At 33.1% G+C, this 18,268-nt stretch overlaps 2 protein-coding genes across 2 annotated transcripts; both read right to left on the bottom strand.

The window, feature by feature from the left end:
• Window positions 1–520: 520 nt before the first annotated feature.
• Nadk2 (NAD kinase 2, mitochondrial) lies at window positions 521–14,933 on the bottom strand. Its single transcript, XM_090117590.1, has 11 exons — window positions 14,624–14,933; window positions 8,155–8,278; window positions 7,377–7,541; window positions 6,629–6,730; window positions 5,930–6,038; window positions 5,134–5,243; window positions 4,577–4,694; window positions 3,803–3,936; window positions 2,356–2,495; window positions 1,666–1,791; window positions 521–947 (listed from the first exon to the last, which is right to left on the bottom strand). The coding sequence occupies exons 1-11, from the start codon at window positions 14,742–14,744 to the stop codon at window positions 823–825; spliced, it is 1,374 nt and encodes a 457-aa protein (XP_089973716.1). The 5' UTR covers window positions 14,745–14,933; the 3' UTR covers window positions 521–822.
• A 2,484-nt stretch (window positions 14,934–17,417) lies between these two features.
• Window positions 17,418–18,245, bottom strand: LOC149896625 (uncharacterized). The gene is made up of 2 exons (XM_090117528.1): window positions 18,201–18,245; window positions 17,418–17,684 (listed from the first exon to the last, which is right to left on the bottom strand). Exons 1-2 carry the CDS (start codon window positions 18,243–18,245, stop codon window positions 17,418–17,420), a joined length of 312 nt encoding a protein of 103 aa, XP_089973654.1.
• Between the last annotated feature and the right edge of the window lie 23 nt (window positions 18,246–18,268).

The following is an 18,268-nucleotide window of genomic DNA, read 5'->3' as shown; positions in this document are numbered from 1 at the left end:
CCTTAACCAATTAAATACCATGGATACATTGTTCATTTAATATAGATCTATATGGCCCTTTACACCGTATGATTTAAGTGAATATTTTCGAAGATATTACAGATTTAAAAATTGCAGGACGTAGCGTTTGCGGCCGCCCGGCTATGTATTTTATACCCGTGCGATGCCGGAGGCCGGAGTGGGCCGCTATATTTTTATACCTATATACAACGTTCACAATTTTTCTGTAGTGTATTTAGTATCAGCATTGCACCCGTGCGAAGCCGGGGCGGGTCGCTAGTAAAATATAATAAAGAAAACTTATAATTAAATTTAGACAAAGATTACGTGCTTCTAGCCATAATAAATAAAACATTCCTTATAATTTATGTAGCCTTAAAAACTTTCCGACAAGACACATTACATAATATTATCATCTTTTTCCATAAGTGCTAATTTTTCAATCCTTGGTTAAAACTTATTCGTCGAATAACGTATAAAACTACCATTCCAAAATGTATTCTTATTGCCCGCAAGTTTACGTGACATTTTAATATTATCGTGTAATACTTTATTGGACGGATAAGTTTTAAACCAGGGATTGAAAAATCGGCCCTAAATCAAATTTAGAAATAACCACTAATAACAAATACAATGGTATACAATTAGACATCACACTTTGACAAAGAGCTTACAATATTTAGACAGCTCAGTATAATTATTTATTCATTTAATTAGACGGGACATAACAACAACACGTAGACTTAACAACATTTAGACAGCTCAATATTTTTTTGTGTTTGATATTATTTCACATCTCAATATATTTTTATATATATATATTTATGTCGAATAAGGCAGTGTATCATCCATACAAACAGTCATGAGCGAATCTTCTGGATGTATTTCCAAATGTGCTTGAGTTCCGTCGTTGAATGGAAATGAGACGCTACCGTCTATTACTAAACCTGTAAAAAATAATTATCTATTATTATCTAATTAAATACATTTTTGAAGTGAAACTTCTTTATCGGGGTTGGAAAAAAATTTAGTGTAACATTTTTTCGTTACGCGGGACATTTTAACGTTACGCGCCATCTATTTCTTATCCCTACCACGCGTGATTCGACGTATTTCTGTAAAGTTGCATATAGTAAATTATTTTTTGAAAAATAAGGTCATAAAGAAGTTTCAATTCTTACGTGTGTACACTAGTACACGCACACATTTTTTTCGTTAATTGGTCTGTTACATTGTGTTTGATGTTATTGTTGGGTTTATTTGATGTTATACCACTAAATATTCACTAGACGATCGATTCAATTTCATTCATTCCCGATTTTCAATCGTTCACTTTGTGACAACGCTATTTTTATTTCATCAAAAACTGACAACACAGTAAACGTCATTTGACTTCGTCTAATTAAAAATCCGAGTATACTGACATATTTTGCCAATTTTATTGTTGTTTTCCCACACGATTGCTACATTTTGACGTGACAACGTCTTATAATTCGATAGAGCCGGCTGCACGCACGAAAAAACATGACTCATGCGGCGTTACCTCGCTCTGAGGCGTTCCATGTAAGGCCATTCCATTTCATTTTTTTTGTTACAATTTTTTGGCACATTTTTCGTTCCGATTTTTTCCAATTTCCAACGTTACACACGTACAAACAAACATACCCGCGTCAGTACAATGCGACCGCACGCACACAGTCTCCGCCCGGTCTCGAACCCGCAACCCCCGCGGTGTGGGCCATTCTTCGAACGTTATGTATTCCCGTACTGAATAGGCTAGTTGTTCTGAATCTGGGGAGAAAATACGGAAAAATCTTAATATTAATCTTAATACTATTATAAAGGCGAAAGTTTGTAAGTATGGATGTATGGATGTTTGTTACTCTTTCACGTAAAAACTACTGAACCGATTACAATGAAATTTAGCACACATATAGAGGGTAACTTGGATTAACACATAGGATAGGTTTTATCCCGGAAATCCCGCGGGAACGGGAACAATGCGGGTTTTCCTTTTGTATGCTTAAATTTTTCAAACTACACAAAGGATTTTGATGCGGTTTTTTTTAAATAGATAGAGTGATTCAAGAGGAAGGTTTTAGTATATAACTAGCTTTCCGCCCGCGTTTTCAGAGAAAATCCCGCATAGTTCCGGGATAAAACCTATCCTATCTCTCAAGTTGGATCGAACTGCACATGTGTGCGAATTTTATTATAATCGGTTAAGTGGTTTAGGAGTCCATTGAGGACAAACATTGTGACACGAGATTTATATATACATATTAAGATTTATTAGGTTTTAGACAACGCTGCAGGCGGAAAGCTAGTTTATATTATTAGTAGGATAGAACTTACCAGGCGGGAACATTAGCTTTTGATTATATTTCTCTGTAACTTCCCGCGCTTTTTCCAAAGACGTGTCCAAACTAATATTGTATTCGTCTTGCAATATTTTCATTAATTCCAAAACGGAGTGTGTACGGAGGCAGTTTATACTGAAATTGTAATAAAAAATGTATTAGTTTTTATTGAAATGCAATTTCTAATTTATAAATCGACCAATTTAGGTATTTGTCAAGCATGAATTTATTGTACTCTGTTGCTTTAAAAAAATTACTCTCTAGTCATATACGGACGACGCGGTTGGCGCAGTGGTAAAGTAACTGCCTACTGTGCCGACGGTCCCGGGTTCGATCCCCGGTCAGAGCAAATATTTGTGTGATGAACTCAATTATTTGTTCTTGGGTCTGGGTGTTATTATCTATATAATATGTATTTATTAAATATTATATTTATCGTCGCCTAGTACCCACAACACAAGCCTTAATTGAGCTTACTGTGGGACTAGGTCGATTTGTGTAATAATGTCCTATAATATTTATTTATTTATTATTTATTTATATACAATTGTAAATTAATACTTCAACTTTACCTGTAATGCCAAAAGGTAATACGGGTACCTTTAGCCATGAATAATTAAAGAAACCTATCTAGAGTCAAATCTTTTCCTTAACTTGTTATATAATGATGAAAAAAAACTAAAACAATTTATATTCCCGCAGGAATATTAGAATTAAAAGGAAAAGCGTATTTACACGGGTGTAACCGCGGGACGCAGCTAATATGTTTCATATAATAACTACAGGTAAAATTACCTGTAATGTCTGTCATAATATTGCACGCCTCATAAGCGAGGCGTTGAGGTGGGTACTACTGTCACTTCGCGCAAAACATCTGATTTTTCAAACTTAAAATGTCTTTATGTATCATACATTGCACTTGTAAGATAATACATACACACACATATTAAGAAAAAACACTATTTTTAACGTTCATGATATTTTTGATGTCATTTTTGTTATTTAAACTAGTTAAAAAACAGTTTAAAAAAGTTCTGTCTTGGACGTCCGTGTGTCTGTATGTGCGGATCCTTTTTCTTGTTAACACGATAGCGACCGAAATACTTTACTAATCGAGTCTTTTTTTTTCTCTTACGCTTGAGTATGCTCAGGAATAGAACCCTTTCATTTTTCAGGGTCTGATTCGATGTGGTTTAATTGTTATTAAATAAACAAAAATAATAATTAATAAATATTTATTAAAAAAAAATTATGAGGCGTGCACTTTTGGATTTTCCAAATTATTTTATGTTTTTGATAAAACAGAATCCTAGAAAAAATCATCTAGTTCGATATATATTTTATTTTTTAAATTTGGTCTTGAATATTACACGTATCATCTAATAGAAGATTGGTAATTTTGCTTTATACCCCCTCTTAATAAATTATCACTTCAACTTTACCTGTAATGCCAAGAGGTACTACCGGTACCTGTTGTCACACACAAACCGGAACTTTTTGTGTGCGTCCATTTGCCGTTGTCTATTTTTAGTCGAAGTAGTGACACTCTTGATGTTACACTTTCACCTATGAATACCTGAAAATATAAATAAATACCTATAATAATTATAATTATCACTATAAATCTGAAGGATTTGATTTTTGTTTGTTTGTTAGTTTGAGTAAAATTGAGTAAAAAACTACAAGACTGTTTGTTTTATTATTTCACCATTAAGAGAAATTATTAGATAGTCTATTTATCGAGAAAGGCTATATTTTATATACTTACTAGCTTTCCACCCGCGGCTTCGCCCACTTTGTCTAAAACCTAATAAATTATATACTAAAACCTTCCTCTTGAATCACTTTATCTATTTAAAAAACACATCAAAATCCGTTGCGTAGTTTTAAAGATTTAAGCATACATAGGGACATAGGCACAGAGAAAGCGACTTTGTTTTATACTATGTAGTGATGTATTACGACCAATAGGAGCGGAGCAATGTTCCAAAAATAATTTTGCAATTATCTATAATATAAAAATGAATCCCAAAATGTGTTGGTAAGCGCATAACTTGAGAACGGCTGAACCGATTTCGATAATTATTTTTTTATTATATTCCTTGAAGTACGAGGATGGTTCTTATGTAGAGAAAACGTAAATATGTACCACGGGCGAAGCCGGGGCGGACCGCTAGTTTTTAATATAAAAGTAGCTCGTTCTATAATATACATACCTCATTTAAAGCCAAAAACGGCAATACTTTAGTGGCCAAGCTCGTTTCGTCTGTTTGTCCGTCTGTACACCGCGCATTTGTATCTTGTCCGTCTTCTTGGTTTGATACCGGTGGATATCTGTAAAAATATATATTATTTAATTATTGTGTGGATAATCGTAAGGGATGGGTTATAAATAAAAATAGTAAAAACGTATTTAATATGTATGATTATTTTATACTAGGTTAAATTCTATATTTTCCTATAATTTCCAAACACTTCACATGAACGATGTCACCAACATCAAATGATTGATTAATCTATTTTTCTTCTTTTCTATATTTTATTTTATTTTATAATATTGTTATAGTAATATTTGTAGAGTAATAGCCTATCTTATTTATTATTATATGAAAAATAAACCTATTTCTCTAAAATTTGCACCTTAAATTACACTAAAATGTCACTAAATTGACACCAATCTCGCCTACAAAGTTTTCAAGTGTTTATTTGCAAAATGACAGTTAAAATGCACCTAACTTGACACTTAAAGTGCACTAAAATGGCACAAACTCACCTACAATAGTGCAAAGTGTGCAGATCCACGGGTGTTATAGTGTCCAAAAGTTTCGGCTCGCTAGTTATAGTGGTGCGTATTCGTGAACGACGCATCCAACGGAATCTACCCTGCAAATTTATGTTTAAGTATATAATTAACTAGCTTTGCCACGCGGTTTTACCCGCATTGGTCCGCGGAATTATTTTTACACGGATATTTTATTTTTAAGTCCATCCATTTAAAAATGTTGTGTGGTTTTATGAAACCACGTTAAAAGTGAAACTTAGGCACAAAATTATCGTATTTGTACGATAATTATCGTACGGTTCGACCGTCACGCGACATGCGCTACACAAACCAAAAAGTTAGAGACGATTTAATAAAAGTTTCACTTTAAAATTATATGCTGTAAGTGACTGAGTGAGTTTATAAGTGACTGAGCGAGTTTATAAGTGCCTGAGTGAGATTATAAGTGACTGAGTGAATTTATAAGTGCCTGAGTGAGTTTATAAGAGACTGAGCGAGTTTATAAGTGCCTGAGTGAGATTATAAGTGACTGAGCGAGTTTATAAGTGCCTGAGTGAGATTATAAGTGACTCCGTGAATTTATAAGTGCCTGAGTGAGTTTATAAGAGACTGAGCGAGTTTATAAGTGCCTGAGTGTGATTATAAGAGACTGAGCGAGTTTATAAGTGCCTGAGTGAGATTATAAGTGGCTGAGTGAATTTATAAATGAGTTAGTGAGTTAGTGCATGAGTTAATAAGTTTGTTTATCTGTATCTGTGTTCCTGCAGACTATAATAATAATAATTACCTCTTTCAACGCGTGTAGCGCGCCCTTAACGTCGTTCGAACACCACGTGGGCAAGCAAAGCCGCCCGACAGACTTGTGTGGTGCACTGTTGAAGCCTATCACTGGTTTACTGTAATATTATTATTTTATGAAAGCTTATAGCCAGTTTCACAGGTTCTCGATATGCTCTGTTTAGCTAAAGCTATGCTCCCATATAGGGGTAAAATGATGAGCATAAAATTAAGTTTTTTTACATTAAGTTTAACACTGGAAGAACACAGAAAAGCATCAAAAACAAATAAAAAGAAATCCCACATAGTGGGATAATATGACATAACATAGTAATTAAGAAATAATACTTACAAGTGAGCAGTGGTGGCTCAGTGGTGAGACCTCGGACTTCGAATCGATAAGTCCGGGGTTCGAGACCGGGCGAGCGCGCAGGAAATAAATTGATTTTTCAATTTATCTGCGCATGTTGTAACATCACCACTGCTCGAACGGTGAAGGAAAACATCGTGAGGAAACCGACATGTCGAAGAATCAAAAGTTCGACGATATGTGACATCCGCCAACCCGCACTTGGCCAGCGTGGTGGATTATGGCCTGTACCCTCATAGGAGGCCCGTGTGCCAGCAGTGGGAACATATATGGGCTGATGATGATGATGATGATGACAAATGGACCTCTGATGTTCTATTAATAAATATAAAAACTCACTTGGCGTCTCTAACCCTAGATGCAGCTAGTAAAAAAGTCCCATCCCCACCACACGGCACCACCACGTCGCACCAGTTTATTAATTCTTCGTTGTATGTTAATCTGTAAATAAATGTAAATAAAATAATCTACACTAATATTATAAAGCTGTAGATTTTGTTTGTTTGAACGCGCTAATCTCGGGAACTACTGGTCTGATTTGAAAAATTATTTCGGTGTTAGCCGAAATCGAGGAAGGCTATAGGCTATATATCATCTCGCTAAGACCAACAAAAGCGGAGCAATGCGGGAAAAACCGCGGAGCACAGCTAGTATATTATATTAAACAATAATAAATATATTATACTACATATGTTATTATTATTTATAACAAGGAAACTTGTGATATTGACCTTGCTCAATTAGCGCGTATAATCAACACACAAGTGGCTTGTTTACTTTATGTATATTGACTCTTTTACAAGGTACTGTTTGGATAAACTCATCTGGATGAAACAACATATGATCAAGTATTTACAGTGATTTTATATTTATAGAAGATAAATAATAGATGTTTCTATATTTAGATAGTTCTTATTTATCCATAAGTTTTTTTTTTATAGAAAGAAATCTTTTGTGATAAAAAAAACACCGCAACTTCCCAAACCAATAACAAAAAATTCACAAAAAAAAATTTTTTTTTTCATTTTTTCGTAAATTTTTTGTTCCCCCCACCCCCATTAATAATTCATACATATTTCATACACACCGGCTAGCCATTTCCACCTTTAGGCCCATGTTTTTGAAACTCTTGGCGACATTTTCCTCAAACGCCTTCTGCTCTCTATGGTTGGTTATCATAGCGTCGTAGTCGGAGCCGCGCTTGCGCAGGATTTTTTCTAATTCTGAATCGGATATATTGTCGTGGCTGTGCCTGGAATGGAGATGGCCAATAGGTCAAAAAGGTAGAGAATGAACACAAATATATGACCCCGAAATATAGAATGGAGAGAAAAATCTGGTGGAATAAAGAAAAAAACATAATTAAAAGAAAATGAGTATACACAATTTATATTAGAAAAATCCTGCTTTATATTATAAACTTGAGCGTTTATGACATTGGTTGGTTGTTTATTGCGCTTTCAGGTAAAAACCACAGAATGAATTTTAATGATACTTTTCTTTTTTGGCCACTACGCTTCATATAGCGACTGACCGGTTGGCTTGGTTGGTAGTGGCCCTGCCTTCCAAGCCAGAGGTCGTGGGTTCGATTCCCACCCGGGGCAAATATTTGTGTGATGAACGTGGATGTTTGCTCTGTGTCTGGGTGTTAATTATCTGTATAAGTATTTATTTAAAATTATATATATATATGTATGTTTATCAGCAGTCTGGTTTCCATAACACAAGCGAAAGCTTAGTATGGGATCAGATCGTGCCGTGTGTTCAAATTGTCCTGAAATATTTATTTATTTAAAAAAAAAGCGAAAGACAAATGGGAGGAATTGTGTGTTTTAAATATACAGATTTAGTTATGATGAACTCACTTTTCATATTCGTATCTGGTGACTTTGGACACTATGAGGCACTTTTCCATCATCAGCCGTTGGTCTTTGGTGTCGTGTTGCCGCCGATCTGGTATTGTGTCGCATAATTCTTTCTTTCTTAAACCTGGGAATAATTTAAGAGTTTCAGTATGAATTTATAATAATTTTAGTCATATTTTTTGTATTTGTTTACTATCCTGATAAGATTAAGAGTACTTAAATTTGTCTTTTCGAGTTTTCGCATTCAAAAACTTTGAATGTACTATATTGTACTAGCGGTCCGCCACGGCTTCGCCCGTGGTACATATTTCGCAATAAAAGGTAGCCTATGTTCTTTCTCGGGGTCTAAAGATTGTCTGTGCCAAATTTCATCAAAATCGGTTGAGAGGTTTATGCGTGAAAACCATACATACATAATTACAAACTTTTCCTCTTTATAATATTAGTATAGATAGGTATTTGTTACTGTAAAAGGGCCGGCCGGCTGTACGGTACATTTTATTACATATCTAGAAAAAAAAAATGTGTGCGTGTTCTAGTGTACACACGTAAGAAGTGAAACTTCTTTATGACTTTATTTTTCAAAAAAAAATTACTATATGCAACTTTACAGAAAAACGTCGAATCACGCGTGGTAGGGATAAGAAAAAGATGGCGCGTAACGGAAAAATGTCACGCGTAACGAAAAAATGTTACACTAAATATTTTTCCAACCCCGATAAAGAAGTTTCACTTCAAAAATTACTAGCGGAAATATTTTTGCAATACCACTCCTATTGGTCGTAACTCGAAGTCTAATGTTATCATCACCCTAACCCTTCGGGCCTTCCTCTATAAATTGACTGTCCAATGGACTGTCCACATAAATAATTTTGCATTTCGAACCGGAAAGATATCGACATTCCACCAAACAAAGCCATACATTTTCGCATTCACATAATTATGAAATACCTATTCACATATTAATTATTAAAGATTAATTATTATGTACTTAAAGGGATTTTCCATTTTAGGTACGCAGTTCGAATGTTAATCCTAAAAAAAACAATGTAAACGTCCTTACGAGTCATAATTTGTTTGTTATGAAGAAATTATTCTAGATTATTCGCACGATAAAAACAACAGATTAAATAATCGAAAATGATAATACGCATGAATGATAATTGCTTGAAGAATTTATGATCTGTCCCAATGACCTATAACTGTTCGTAATTTTCCGATACTGTGTCTTAATATATCGGGATCCGGAAATAAGCAGTGGGAGTTGATAGGTCAACTGATAAATACTGGAAAAAATTGCATTATTTTCCGACTCGGAAAGAATGTTATCTTTTGAAGTCAACGATATAAAAAGCGTAGATGCGTTATATGTAAGTAATTGTTCGAAAAATGATGGCCCCGGTTACGCGCACATGTCAAACGTATAGCATTTGAAAACCGAGAAAGAGACGGCACGCTAGTTTCTATACGAAAAAAAAGAGACATATACATCCAAGTCGGGTCATTTGACCCGAATTTATGGTGCCACTTCGTGAGCGCGTATAACGCATCTACGCCCTATTACCTATAATTGAAGTAATGCTTCTTTACTTCTTTAGGTTGAGAGTTAAATTAATTTGAAGGTCGCGTCATAGAAATACCGTCACGTCATGGAGTAAGGCGACGATTTTGGTATCTTTGAAACTTGCCAAAGAAGTTTCACTTCTGACACATGTGCTCCGAACACTAAAATTTATAAATAAAATGCATTATTTTCCGATTCGGAAAGAATCTTATCTTCTTCGATTGTATCACGTATTTGTGTATTATTCCATGACATTCTGGTTTTACCAAACAACTTTCGGATTTTATTGAAAAAAAAATGTTTGCTTGTAGTTAACTATTTGGAAATAACAGAGGAAAAATTTGACTGTCTTTTGAATTTCATTAAAAAACACTTAAAAAAACTAATTTATTCTTTTCACATAAGGACTTTGAACTATCATTTAAATTCTTTCTAAAAACAAATGATACATATCAATTATCAACCATAATATTATGTTGTAAAATTCCATTAAATCTTTAAATTTTATACATTCTAATTAGATAATCATTTATTCAGTTTTTATAAACATTATTTTTTATGAAAAAAAAAAATACTGAATGCAAAACAGTATTTTTTGTGTAAAATAGACTAAATTTTGTATGTTCATCTCCCTAGATTAAGGTTTGGAATATCATACCTACACTACATTGGAAACACACTATCAGAACGTCAGACATTTTTTTACCTAATTATAAACCTAAACCTTACTCTATACCATAAATGTAACTTGTTTCAAACTGCAGTATGTGAAAACTTGTTACCAAGCATGCGCTTAAAATAACTTGAAACTGCACTGGGTATATCAAATATTGATTCAGACAGAAATATAACATGTACTGGCTTTGCCCACGGTTTTACCTGCATTCCTCTGCTCTTAGTGGTCCTAGCGTGATGATATATCATTTTTTTATTGTGTAAAAAAATACAAATCTTAATAATCTTATACACATAAAAGAAAAAGATAGCAATAGTGCCAAAAAGGACTCCCCGTCAGCAAAGCAGTAACAATTAAAATGTATTACTGTACTGATTTTCAGAGGAGACCATATGACTGTACAGATGCAATGATTCAGTACTAAATCCTATTAATATTATAAAATATGTGAAAGTTTGTATGGATGTTTGTTACTCTTTCATGCAAAAACTACTGAACCGATTACAATGAATTTTAGCGCACATATAGAGGGTAACTTGGATTAACACATAGGATAGGTTTTATCCTGGAAATCCCACGGGAACGGGAACTATGCGGGTTTATCTTTGAAAATGCGGGCGAAGCCGCGGGCGGAAAGCTAGTAATACATATAATTACAAAATACCCTAGAGCCTTCCTCAATAAATGGACTATCTAACAATGAAGTAATTTTTCAATCGGACCTATAGTTCCTGAGATTAGCGCTTTCAACCAAAAAAAAAATCTTTAGTTTTATAATAATTATTAGTGTTGATGAGTAAAGTAGGTAATTGACCCGAAAGATTATTATTGTTTTTAAACACAGTACAGTTATTTATAGCACTAAGTATGTATGCTTCATTGTTTTGTATTCATTATCTAAACACCGGAAGGTTCTAAATATGTATAATTTGTTTACTTCTTTCACTCTGTAGTGGGTGTGGTGTTTTTAATTTATCAACAACGGGAAATTATTGTTGTTTAGTCACATTTTGGTATATATGTACCTATTCAATTTCGTGAAGATGTTGTTTTAGTACAATCAGCATGATTTAAATTTGTTACTGAAGGAGTTTTTTTATTTTTACTAAATAATAAGTAATTATTATGAAAACATAATAATTACTTATTATGACCGCCTCCTTGGTACAGTGGACGCGTGAGCGGTCCTGGGATCGATTCCCGGAGACGAAGAAAAAAAAATGTCTCGGTCTGGCAGGACACAGAAGGCTGATCACCTACTTGCCCGTAAAGAAAATCGATCAGTGAAACAGATGTATGAATAATGCATCTGCCCCTTACCCACTAGGGGACACAGGACTTCACTTTATGGGAACATGAATTATAATATAATTAATACGATAGGATTTGAGTTTATACATATCAAACATACAAAAATTATACATACTCTTTATTTAAAGAGAAAGACCTTTAAATAAAGAGTTAATAACAAATTAATTACATGTTTGCCCTAATTTTCCACTAGAAATTACTACTGTATGGAAACTCCCACATAAACAGAGGCATAAATCAATAATAACAAAAACTATAGATAATACAAATGCTATATAGAAAATTTTCACACACGGCACAATCTGATCCCATACTAAGCTTTCGCTTGTGTTATGGAAACCAGATGGCTGATAAACATACATATACATATAATTTTTAAATAAATACTTATATAGATAATTAACACCCAGACACCGAGCAAACATCTATGTTCATCACACAAATATTTGCCCCGGGTGGGAATCCAACCCACGACCTCTGGCTTGGAAGGCAGGGCCACTACCAACCAAGCCAACCGGTCAGTCAATATTACTTTCTGATCAAAACAACTAGATATTAATGATAATTCTTTCTATTTCAAGCTTATCTTTATCAAAACTGACCTTTAAAAGATAATAAATAATTATGCAAATATTGCTAATTAATCTATGGTAATGTGAATTTAATATTATTTTATCTTGCACACTTGGTACAATCGTAAAACGTGTTATTGTATAGAAATTAATGTTCCTAATTCTTGGAATAGATATGAATTAATTTCCCGATTATTATGTAACGAATGTATCTCTACATACAAATCAACTAGCTTTCTTCGCCCGCGTTTTCAAAGAAAAACCCGCATAGTTCCCGTTCCCGTGGGATTCCCGGGATAAAACCTATCCTATGTGTTAATCCAAGTTACCCTGTATATGTGTGCTAAATTTCATTGAAATCGGTTCTGTAGTATTTGCGTGAAAGAGTAACAAACACACACACACGCATCCTCACAAGCTTTCGCATTTATAATATTATAGTAGGACTCGCACTAGCTTTGCATGAGTTCAATGAAATGAATGATCAAATGAAATGAATCAAAATTCACATCAAAATCTGTTGCTTAGTTTTAAATATCCTACTAATATTATAAATGTGAAAGTTTGTGAGGATGGATGGATGTTTGTTATTCTTTCACGCAAATACTAATGAACCGATTACAGTGAAATTTGGTATGTAGGTAGCTGAAGACCTAGAATAAGACATACATACTTTTTATCCCGGAAATCCCACAGGAATGGGAACTATTATAATGTTATATTATTAATAATATCATGTTAAAATATCTAACTGGGTCAGAAATTTATTATTGGCAAGTGTATATGTGTGCAATAAAATAAATTAATTTAAATTAACAGTGTTGCTTGCAATTGATTTTATGTCTTGTTTCATTGATCAAATGTTTTTTATAAATGTTCAATTGGCCTTACAGACAAATGTATACTAATATTATAAAGCTGAAGAGTTTGTTTGTTTGAACAGGCCTGCATGGTCTGATTTGAAAAAGTCTTTCGGTGTTAGATAGCCCATTTATCTAGGAAGGCTATAGACTAAATATCATCACGCTAAGACCAACAGGAGCATAGCACTGTGGGTAAAACCGCAGGGCACAGCTGGTTCTGAATATGGTAGTAGTAAAACAAACGATTTTCAATATGGTTGATGAATGGTGTTGTTTGTTATTAAAGTTATTGTATATCATGGAAACGAGACAGTGAAAGAAATTGTTTCAGAACATAATACAGTAAAATCCTTTTATTATGACTCCGGTTATATTGACCAACCTAATTCTGTTTGGGAAAATTATGTGATAACCGACAACACTTTTTTTTGTTTTGAGTCTCAATGTGTAGGCATCTCTATTTTGTTTCTCTGTATTAAATACTAACAAAAAGAGGAGATTGTTTAGTTTAGTTTAAACAGATTCCACTGTACTTTGTTTGTTAGGAATAATTTTTTATCTGTTTTTTACTTGTCAATAATTGTAGTATAGTGCAAGAATTGATGAAATAATAATCATATAGTTTAAAGTGATAAAATGCAATTAGTGAAATTGCAGATAGTGAAGTTTGATAAGTTGGAAACAACAAATAAAGATAATCTACTTTTAGTTCTATTCATAAAATAACAACATGAAATAGGATGTGATAGTTTCACATCTTTACTAATATTATTGCTGAAGAGATTGTTTGTTTGTTTGAACGCGTTAATATCAGGAACTACTTACTGGTCCGAAAATTCTTTCGGTGTTAGATATCCCATTTATCAAGGAAGGCTAAAGGCTATATAATATTATCATCTTGCTAAGACCAACAGTAGCAGAACCATGCGGGTGAAACCACGAAGCGCAGATAGTTAGTATTAAAATTTAAAACATTAATTACTTCTTTACATCATAATTTAGATACCTACAGATTTATTTGGTCTTTGTAGTAGTATAACAATGTAGAATAAACATAATTCCCTATCACACATACTTATAAAAAAACCCTCTAATCACATTTAAGTAAATATAATATTAAAGACTAGATTTCCGCCCGCGGCTTCGCCCGCGTTTTCAAAGGAAAACCCGCATAGTTCCCGTTCCCGTGGGATTTCCGGGATAAAACCTATCCTATGTGTTAATCCAAGTTACCCTCTATATGTGTTCTAAATTTCATTGTAATCGGTTCAGTAGTTTTTACGTGAAAGAGTAACAAACATCCATACATCCATACAAACTTTCGCCTTTATAATAGTATTAAGATATTAAGATTAAAGAACACGAGTATATTTACTGTGTGTCACGAAGCTTTTAGAAACAGATCACGCGGCTATCGTATCATTAATTAATATATTTTATCATCACAAAAATATTATTTATCTGATAAATCTTGAATACTTACGGCGCAATCCTTTAGCTATGGACACTGTGAAATTATTTAGCACCGACATACCGGACACTATAATATCAGTTATTATCAGTACGTAAATAAACTTTAATCTTATCTTTGTAGAAACTTTCATAAACGTTCGATCACTTTAACAGCTGTTAATGAACTACTTATTAAAACGGAGGCGTGGTGAATACGATTGCGATAAATTCGCAATTTATTTCAGTTGATAAGTTATCAATTAAATTATAGATATGTAATAAGAAATTAAAATTTCAGAAGATAAATAAGTCCAGCAAAAGCAAGTAAAAAGTTTGGAGGTGGGGGGAAAATCATTTACGTCAATGTCACATTGACAACTTGAGTGATGAGAAATTATCGATTTTCATACGCAATGTACGAAATCGATGTTTAAAATGTATTGCACGCCTCATAAGCGAAGCGTTGAGGTGGGTACTACTACTGTCACTTCGCGCAAAACATCTGATTTTTCAAACTTAAAATGTCTTTATGTATCATACATTGCACTTGTAAGATAATACATACACACACATATTAAGAAAAAACACTATTTTTAACGTTCATGATATTTTTGATGTCATTTTTGTTATTTAAACTAGTTAAAAAACAGTTTAAAAAAGTTCTGTCTTGGACGTCCGTGTGTCTGTATGTGCGGATCCTTTTTCTTGTTAACACGATAGCGACCGAAATACTTTACTAATCGAGTCTTTTTTTTTCTCTTACGCTTGAGTATGCTCAGGAATAGAACCCTTTCATTTTTCAGGGTCTGATTCGATGTGGTTTAATTGTTATTAAATAAACAAAAATAATAATTAATAAATATTTATTAAAAAAAAATTATGAGGCGTGCACTTTTGGATTTTCCAAATTATTTTTAAAATCTTAACCTTTCAATATTATATTATGATGTGTACATAATATATTATATGGATATGATAATGTTGAATTAGATATTTGCACATGATGCATATGAATGACTGAATTAATTTTAATTTTGAGCATTTATGGGGGACACCGGACAATTTATATTAAATATTAACTCCTGCCTATGTTAATAAGCAAAAACAACACAATCCAATAAAGCCCCTTTTATTGGATTCTAGAATAAATTGTAGAAAGGTTTTGTTTCATAAAATAATATTATGGGTTAATTTATTTTTTGTTGAAGAATGTTGAATATCCTATTCCAGTATGTAGTTAGCTATCTTTTTATACAAATAAAATAAACTGAAAGGCTATAAACACACTGCCAACTAGGTACTATAATTAGCAAATAAGTAATACCCATAATATTGCTACTCTTTGGTGCTACTTGTTGTTCAGTGCAAATAAATGGACATTCATTACAAAATATGTTATAATCTCAATATTTTTATCATTTTATCGCTTCCTATTGTTTCGTAATCAGTACCTACGTACGTGCTGACACAATGCTTTGACAATGTTTTTGTAAGTTTGTTGATGTTACAATTTAATAAAACAATGGTATTTTTAAAACATGTATATTTAATAACATATCTCTGCTGAAGTACAAATTTTGAATTTTTTAAACGTATTATTGGGTTGTAAAAATAGATATGTACTATTAAAAAAAATAGATTTTATAATATGAAGTGATCATAATATACAAATTGGACAAGTTTTATAATTCTTATACTACGTACTTAGTTAAAATAGTTGACTATTTGAAATATATGATAGGATATAATTATTTGGGACAACCACTTTTAATTAAATAGTCACATATACCGGCCTTATATGGAAGCGATGAAATTACTCAGCTATGGCATGCTTTAGAACTAAATTCCTTCGACCAGAAACTTCGAATGACAAACCCTCCTATATTAATAACTTAATAAGTTAGAAAATATACTCTGAAAGTAGATGTTTTGTCGTAAACATAAAAATTACACAATTTATAATTTTAATTTAAGAAGAATTTGGAATACGATCAAACGCAATTAAAATATTAAAGTTATTATGGTCTCGCAAATAGGTATAAGATATTTTTAAGCACTTCCGGTCTGTTAAATTAGCATTGTGTTAAACTTTACAAATTAGTTTATTCTTATTACAGAACCTAGGAAAATAGCGCAAAGATACATTTTAAAGAACACCATACCCATATTATTAAGATTCAATCGTAAAATATAATAAGACAAGATTTTAATTATTTTAGCAAGAGTTGTGACCTTTGACTGAGTGTAATTTAAGGTCTATAGTTGTAAATGATATTAATGTTTGAATTTATCGTAAGAAATATCTAATTGGATTGAATGACGCATTTTTCTCAATCTATAAATTTTCTTCTATTATTTTGTATAGAAAAACTTGTAAAAATTTGAAATGTCCGCAAAATTCGAAGCTATATCCATATCAACCATTATGCACCGGCATTATTTACATAGAGCTTGAGCTAGAGCATTCTTTCGTGATCTTTTAGGGTAGACGAAAACTAGTATTCAGTATTGTTCAGTATAGGAACATTGCATAGAATATTTTTGAACGCACTAAGAAGAACGAAAGAATTCTCTACGCCTGTTCACACTATAAGAATTTGACATAGTGGGGGGCATTAGAATGAGCATTCGCTCGTTTGATGTAAATGCACCGTATGAAAGCGAATGCATACTCTAGTTAATTAGAAAACTTGTCCACATCGCATTTCTAACCGAAAACGTTCGATTTACAGAAAAAGAAAAGAAGTAAGTTATAAAAAGATTTTCGAAGTTATCGCCAAAATTTTTAACTTAGTATTTTCACACATTCAAGTTTCAACTGCCGTTTATAGCACATACGGGTATCCACATGCGTTATTGCATCCGCAACCAAGGGCTGGAGCAACAAGAGGATAGCCAAGCGGTAACTTCTCAGCGAGCAGGCTGCTGACAGTCAGCAGTGACAGAGTGTCAGCGAGGCTAGTGGCAACTGCGTTGGAGCCGACGATCGGGGCGTATTGAGTGGCGATAGGGGCAACAACAGCGCTGGGGGCAACCAGTGGTGATAGAAGATTGGACGCACATGACGAACGGATGCATTGTCCGTTGACGCTCTGTAAAATAAATATTATTCTTGTAATATGTACATAATCCTATCCTACTAATATAATAAATGCGAAAGCTTGTGAGGATGGATGTATGTGTATGTTTGTTACTCTTTCACGGAAATACCACTGAACCGATCACAATGAAATTTAGCACACATATAGAGAATAACTTGGATTAACACATAGGATAGGTTTTATCCCGGAAATCCCACGGGAAAGGAAACTATGTGGGTTTTTCTTTTAAAACGCGGGCGAAGCTGCAGGCAGAAAGCTAGTATTTTATTTTAAATAAAATAATATTATGCCTCTACACAAGTTGTTATATTATGTTGCCATACTAAACATAGTCGGAACGAAACTGGTGCTTCTATTCATTAAATTTTCTTCTATAGGTACTTTTAGTTTTTATCTGGATGCTTTATATTATTTATATTCACAACGTCCATTTTGGAAAATTGAGGCAAAAAGAAGTAATAGCCAAAAGCAATCTTATAAGATAGTTAAAAAAATAATCAAACTTACCATGGCGATGGAAAGAGCCACACAGAATACGAACAAACTTTTCATGTTGGTAAAGTTAATTACAAATG

The sequence above is a fragment of the Colias eurytheme genome, chromosome 28 (assembly GCF_061535395.1).
Source record: "Colias eurytheme isolate Ceu_HAF_F1 chromosome 28, ilColEury1 Martin Lab GWU primary, whole genome shotgun sequence".
NCBI classification, from domain to species: Eukaryota; Metazoa; Arthropoda; class Insecta; order Lepidoptera; family Pieridae; genus Colias; species Colias eurytheme.
Note: the sequence above shows the minus strand (reverse complement) of the source record. Positions and strands in the feature narration are given on the sequence as shown.

Bases quoted from the DNA above. Each gene is read 5' to 3' on its own strand.
- LOC149896625 (XM_090117528.1), bottom strand. From the start codon at position 18,245: ATGAAAAGTTTGTTCGTATTCTGTGTGGCTCTTTCCATCGCCATG. The intron at 17,685-18,200 runs GTAAGTTTGATT...TTTATTTTACAG, and splicing joins TGGCTCTTTCCATCGCCATG to AGCGTCAACGGACAATGCAT.
- Nadk2 (XM_090117590.1), bottom strand. From the start codon at position 14,744: ATGAAAGTTTCTACAAAGATAAGATTAAAGTTTATTTACGTACTGATA. The intron at 7,542-8,154 runs GTGAGTTCATCA...TCTCCATTCCAG, and splicing joins ACCAGATACGAATATGAAAA to GCACAGCCACGACAATATAT. The intron at 2,496-3,802 runs GTAAAGTTGAAG...TTACAATTTCAG, and splicing joins AGTACCTCTTGGCATTACAG to TATAAACTGCCTCCGTACAC.